The 7030-nt window shown below is 48.3% G+C and overlaps 1 protein-coding gene across 1 annotated transcript in view; it reads left to right on the top strand.

Annotated features, from left to right (window-relative positions):
- LOC129859958 (potassium voltage-gated channel subfamily H member 3-like) overlaps window positions 1–7030 on the top strand; it is a 38778-nt gene that overhangs the window by 11958 nt on the left and 19790 nt on the right. The window contains exons 5-6 of the mRNA XM_055930236.1: window positions 3104–3365; window positions 5760–5917. Of these exons, the coding sequence (XP_055786211.1) occupies window positions 3104–3365; window positions 5760–5917 (420 nt within the window). The remainder of the gene's footprint in view (window positions 1–3103; window positions 3366–5759; window positions 5918–7030) is intronic.

Raw genomic sequence — 7030 nt, forward strand, 5'->3', positions numbered from 1 at the left:
GCAAAGCAGTGCGACAGATACAACAACACAGAGTTACACATGGAATTAACAAAACACACAGTCAATAATACAGTAGAACAAAAGAAAACAAAAAGTCTATATACAATGTGAGCAAATTAGGTAAGATAAGGAGGTTAAGGCAATAAAGAGGCCATGGTGGCGAAGTAATTACAATATAGCAATTAAACACTGGAATGGTAGATGTGCAGAAGATGAATGTGCAAGTAGAGATACTGGGGTGCAAAGGCGCAAGATAAATAAATAAATACAGTATGGGGATGTGGTAGATAGATGGGCTGTTTACAGATGGGCTATGCACAGGTGCAGTGATCTGTGATCTGTTCTGACAGCTCGTGCTTAAAGCTAGTGAGGGAGATATGAGTCTCCAGCTTCAGTGATTTTTGCAGTTCGTTCCAGTCATTAGCAGCAGAGAACTGGAAGGAAAGGCAACCAAAGGAGGAATTGGTTTTGGGGGTGACCAGTGAGATATACCTGCTGGAGCGAGTGCTACGAGTGGGTGCTGCTATGGTGACCAGTGAGCTGAGATAAGGCGGGGCTTTACCTAGCAGAGACTTGTAGATAACCTGGAGCCAGTGGGTTTAGCGAAGAGTATGAAGCGAGGGCCAACCAACAAGAGCATACAGTTCGCAGTGGTGGGTAGTCTATGGGGCTTTGGGGACAAAACGGATGGCACTGTGATAGACTGCATCCAATTTGTTGAGTAGAGTGTTGGAGGCTATTTTATAGATGACACCGCCGAAGTTGAGGATCGGTAGGATGGTCAGTTTTACGAGGGTATGTTTGGCAGCATGAGTGAAGGATGCTTTGTTGCGAAATAGGAAGCCGATTCTAGATTTAATTTTGGATTGGAGATGCTTAATGTGAGTCTGGAAGGAGAGTTTACAGTCTAACCAGACACCTAGGTATTTGTAGTTGTCCACGTATTCTAAGTCAGAGCCGTCCAGAGTAGTGATGCTGGACGGGCGGGCAGGTGCGGGCAGTGATCGTTTGAATAGCATGCATTTAGTTTTACCTGCATTTAAGAGCAGTTGGAGGCCACGGAAGGAGAGTTGTATGGCATTGAAGCTCGTCTGGAGGTTAGTTAACACAGTGTCCAAAGAAGGGCCAGAAGTATACAGAATGGTGTCGTCTGCGTAGAGGTGTATCAGAGAATCACCAGCAGCAAGAGCGACATCATTGATGTATACAGAGAAGAGAGTCGGCCCGAGAATTGAACCCTGTGGCACCCCCATAGAGACTGCCAGAGGTCTGGACATCATGCCCTCCTATTTGACACACTGAACTCTATCAGAGAAGTAGTTGGTAAACCAGGCGAGGCAATCATTTGAGAAACCAAGGCTGTCGAGTCTGCCAATAAGAATGTGGTGATTGACAGAGTCGAAAGCCTTGGCCAGGTCGATGAATACGGCTGCACAGTAATGTCTCTTATCGATGGCGGTTATGATGTCATTTAGGACCATGAGCGTGGCTGAGGTGCACCCATGATCAGCTCTGAAACCAGATTGCATAGCGGAGAAGGTACGGTGGGATTCGAAATGGTCGGTAATCTGTTTGTTAACTTGGCTTTCGAAGACCTTAGAAAGGCAGGGTAGATAGATATAGGTCTGTAGCAGTTTGGGTCTAGAGTGTCACCCCCTTTGAAGAGGGGGATGACCGCGGCAGCTTTCCAGTCTTTGGGGATCTCAGAAAGAGAGGTTGAATGGGATCATAATAACCCTTTTGTTAGTAGCCGTGGTTCAAGATCTGTTTGTGCTGTACAGCTAACTCCTATGGTCATTATCTGTCCGTTTGGTGACTAAGACAGCATCAATGGCTCTGGGATCAGTCTTGTTCGTAAGGATAAACCCTTTATCAGTCATGGACTTACTTAATTACAAAGGCCCATCCCTCCGTTGGGAGCAGAGGTCATCAGGGTTTCTGTCCATCTCACTCTGTTCTGGGCCGTCTTCTCCAGATCCTTCCATCCTATACCGGTTCTTTCTGTTCTGGGCCGTCTTCTCCAGATCCTTCCATCCTATACCGGTTCTCTCTGTTCTGGGCCGTCTTTTCCAGATCCTTCCATCCTATACCGGTTCTTTCTGTTCTGGGCCGTCTTCTCCAGATCCTTCCATCCTATACCGGTTCTCTCTGTTCTGGGCCGTCTTCTCCAGATCCTTCCATCCTATACCGGTTCTTTCTGTTCTGGGCCGTCTTCTCCAGATCCTTCTATCCTATACCGGTTCTTTCTGTTCTGGGCCGTCTTCTCCAGATCCTTCCATCCTATACCGGTTCTTTCTGTTCTGGGCCGTCTTCTCCAGATCCTTCCATCCTATACCGGTTCTTTCTGTTCTGGGCCGTCTTCTCCAGATCCTTCCATCCTATACCGGTTCTTTCTGTTCTGGGCCGTCTTCTCCAGATCCTTCCATCCTATACCGGTTCTTTCTGTTCTGGGCCGTCTTCTCCAGATCCTTCTATCCTATACCGGTTCTTTCTGTTCTGGGCCGTCTTCTCCAGATCCTTCCATCCTATACCGGTTCTTTCTGTTCTGGGCCGTCTTCTCCAGATCCTTCCATCCTATACCGGTTCTTTCTGTTCTGGGCCGTCTTCTCCAGATCCTTCTATCCTATACCGGTTCTTTCTGTTCTGGGCCGTCTTCTCCAGATCCTTCCATCCTATACCGGTTCTTTCTGTTCTGGGCCGTCTTCTCCAGATCCTTCCATCCTATACCGGTTCTTTCTGTTCTGGGCCGTCTTCTCCAGATCCTTCTATCCTATACCGGTTCTTTCTGTTCTGGGCCGTCTTCTCCAGATCCTTCCATCCTATACCGGTTCTTTCTGTTCTGGGCCGGCTTCTCCAGATCCTTCCATCCTATACCGGTTCTTTCTGTTCTGGGCCGTCTTCTCCAGATCCTTCCATCCTATACCGGTTCTTTCTGTTCTGGGTCGTCTTCTCCAGATCCTTCCATCCTATACCGGTTCTTTCTGTATCTGTCTCAAGATCCCACATGGACTTTATTTACTCGGTGTATCATTTTTATTTACCTCTATTATAATGTCTTGGTGTTTGCCTTTGTGTTGTTATGATGTGTCATTTTTCTCTCCAGAGTATGTTTGGGGCGACCACCAACCCCATCCCTGAGTACAAGGTGGCTGCCACCCCAAAGTCTCGCTTCATCCTGCTACACTATGGGACCTTCAAGGCGGGCTGGGATTGGCTGATCCTCCTGGCCACTTTCTATGTGGCCATCACCGTGCCCTATAACGTTTGCTTCACCGTGGTGGAGGGGCGGGACGAGGGGGGCGGCTCCGGGGCTCGCAACCCCCCCAGTTACAGCGACATCTTGGTGGAGATTCTGTTCATCATTGGTAAGCCACCCTCACCCCCACCCCAGAATGTTACCCCTCCCACAGCCCAGAATGTTACCCCTCCCACAGCCCAGAATGTGACCCCTCCCACCCCAGAATGTTACCCCACCCCCACCCCAGAATGTTACCCCTCCCCTACCCCAGAATGTTACCCCTCCCCCACCCCAGAATGTTACCCGACCCACACCCCAGAATGCTACCCCACCCCAGAATGTTACCCCTCCCCTACCCCAGAATGTTACCCCTCCCCCACCCCAGAATGTTACCCGACCCACACCCCAGAATGCTACCCCTCCCCAGAATGTTACCCCTTCCCCACCCCAGAATGTTACCTCTCCCCCACCCCGGAATGTTACCCCTCCCACACCCCAGAATGTTACCCCTCCCCCACCCCAGAATGTTACCCCTCCCACACCCCAGAATGTTACACCTCCCCCACCCCAGAATGTTACCCCTCACACACCCCAGAATGTTACCCCTCCCACACCCCAGAATGTTACCCCTCCCACACCCCAGAATGTTACCCCTCCCACACCCTAGAATGTTACCCCTCCCACACCCCAGAATGTTACCCCATCCACACCCCAGAATGTTACCCCTCCCACACCCCAGAATGTTACCCCTCCCACACCCCAGATTGTTACCCCTCCCACACCCCAGAATGTTACCCTTCCCACACCCCAGAATGTTACCCCTCACACACCCCAGAATGCTACCCTTCCCATACCCCAGAATGTTACCCCTCCCACACCCCAGAATGCTACCCTTCCCACACCCCAGAATGTTACCCCTCACACACCCCAGAATGTTACCCCTCCCACACCCCAGAATGTTACCCCTCCCACACCCCAGAATGTTACCCCTCCCACACCCCAGAATGTTACCCCTCCCACACCCCAGTATGTTACCCCTCACACACCCCAGAATGTTACCCTTCCCACACCCCAGAATGTTACCCCTCCCACACCCCAGAATGTTACCTCTCCGACACCCCAGAATGTTACCCCTCCCACACCCCAGAATGTTACCCCTCCCACACCCCAGAATGTTACCTCTCCCACACCCCAGAATGTTACCCCTCCCACACCCCAGAATGTTACCTCTCCCACACCCCAGAATGTTACCCCTCCCACACCCCAGAATTTTACCCCACCCACACCCCAGAATGTTACCCCTCCCACACCCCAGAATGTTACCCCTCACACACCCCAGAATGTTACCCCACCTGTAACGGAGCGATGATTAAGCTGAAGACTTCCGTTCGCTCCAAAAGATAATGCCTAGGCTTTAACATTCAGATTACAACCGGGGTAACATTCTGGGCAGGCTAACACCGTCTTGTGGCCCTGGAGACATGGGTTCAACCCCTCAGTCGCTCACACACCCATTGATTTAATAAACAATTGCATCATTCACTTCGCGATCATCATAACAGCCAATATTAATTCACATCCCATTAACATCCAAGGCACTTCCTCATCTAATTAACAGCCAGCCAATCGTTTGAGGAGATCAATGAGCACTTTTGTATTTTATTAAACAGACTGATTACATTTCCACCTTGTTTACAGACTATTTACTGTGAGGGATTATGGTTATAATAACTAAGATAAATACCAAAAGGCTTCCTCTATTACCCAGCAGGCACACCTGGTTGTAATGTCACGTTATGGTTAAGTTGTATACTGATTGTTTACGTTCTTTTTGATGTCCCGTTGAGGGTTGCAAAATTCAGCAAACTTTCCCCAAAAGCCCAGATCTTCCAGAAGTCCTGGTTGAAGGGTTCCAGATTTCCTGCTTATTCCTTTCCGTGTCCAGGAATCTTCCAGCCGGGATTTATGGAAAGCTGTGAATTTTGGGAATTAGCAGAATTTTCCAACCCTAGTCCCTTTAAAAAACAGTAAATTATGTTTTCAACAGTGGAGGCTGCTGAGGGGAGGACGGCTCATAATGAGTCAGTGGAATGGTATCAACCACATGGAAACCACGTGTTTGATATGCCTGATACCATTCCAGCCGTTATTATGAGCCGTCCTCCCCTCAGCAGCCTCCACTGGTTTTCTAATGGTTGTAATCTCATTTATCTGACAAGATAACAGCAAAAATTCTACGTCTTTCCCAGACACATTGATGTTGACATGAAAATAAATGTCTTAACCTGTTTGTAATCTGACATCTCTACAACCGATTTATGACCAGGAACAACGTCATTATGACGTCCCATGCCAAATGTTGCTTGCTGGGTTGAATGATGATTGAATGATCCCACCGAGGAGCGATCCGTTTTAACTACTGTCTGTGTGTCCTCTGTTTTATTGGTGTTCTATGTGTTGGCTGGTCCAATCAAATGTCCCCTTTGTCCTATTCTATCTCACCATGTGTTTTCTGTGACAGACATTGTACTGAACTTCCGCACCACCTATGTGAGTACGACGGGTCAGGTGGTTTATGAAGCCCGCTCTATCTTTGTACACTACGCCACCTCCTGGCTGTTTGTTGACCTGATCGCCGCCCTGCCCTTTGACCTGCTCTACGCCTTCAATATCAGCGTGGTGGGTGTGCGGCACGTTCCAGCAACGCAGGCATGCACAGACATATGAGAAGAAACATACATACACAAGCATACATACTTTACACACACACACACACACACACACACACACACACACACACACACACACACACACACACACACACACACACACACACACAGACACACAGACAGACAGACAGACAGACAGACAGACAGACAGACAGACAGAGTACCAGTCAAACGTTTGGACACACCTACTCATTCAAGGGTTTTTCTTTATTTTTACTATTTTCTACATGGTAGAATAATAGTGAAGACATCAAAACTATGAAATAACACATATGGCATCATGTAGTAACCAAAAAAGTGTTAAACAAATTAAAATATTTTTGAGATTATTCAAAGTAGCCACCCCTTTGCCTTGATGACAGCTTTGCACACTCTCGGCCTTTTCTCAACCAGCTCCATGAGGAATGAAGGAGTTCCCACATATGCTGAGCACTTGTTGGCGGCTTTTCCTTCACTCTGTGGTCCAACTCATCCCAAACCATCTCAATTGGGTTGAGGTCGGGTGATTGTGGTGGCCAGGTCATCTCATGCAGCACTCCATCACTCTCCTTCTTGGTCAAACAGCCTGGAGGTGTGTTGGGTCATTGTCCTGTTGAAAAACAAATGATAGTCCCACTAAGCCCAAACCAGATGGGTTGGCATATCGCTGCAGAATGCTGTGGTAGCCATGCTGGTTAAGTGTGCCTTGAATTCTAAATAAATCACAGACAGTGTCACCAGCAAAGCACCATCACACCTCCTCCTCCATGCTTCACAGTGGGAAATACACATGTGGAGATCATCCGTTCACCTACTCTGCATCTCAAAAAGACTCGGCGGATTGAACCAAAATTCTCAAATTTGGACTCATGAGACCAAAGGACAGATATCCACCGGTCTAATGTCCATTGCTAGTATTTCTTGGCCCAAGCAAGTCTCTTCTTATTATTGGTGTCCTTTAGTAGTGGTTTCTTTGCAGCAATTCGACAATGAAGGCCTGATTCACGCAGTCTCCTCTGAACAGTTGATGTTGAGATGTGTCTGTTACTTGAACTCTGTGAAGCATTTATTTGGGCTGCAATCT

Source organism: Salvelinus fontinalis, chromosome 7 (genome assembly GCF_029448725.1).
Source record: "Salvelinus fontinalis isolate EN_2023a chromosome 7, ASM2944872v1, whole genome shotgun sequence".
NCBI lineage: Eukaryota > Metazoa > Chordata > Actinopteri > Salmoniformes > Salmonidae > Salvelinus > Salvelinus fontinalis.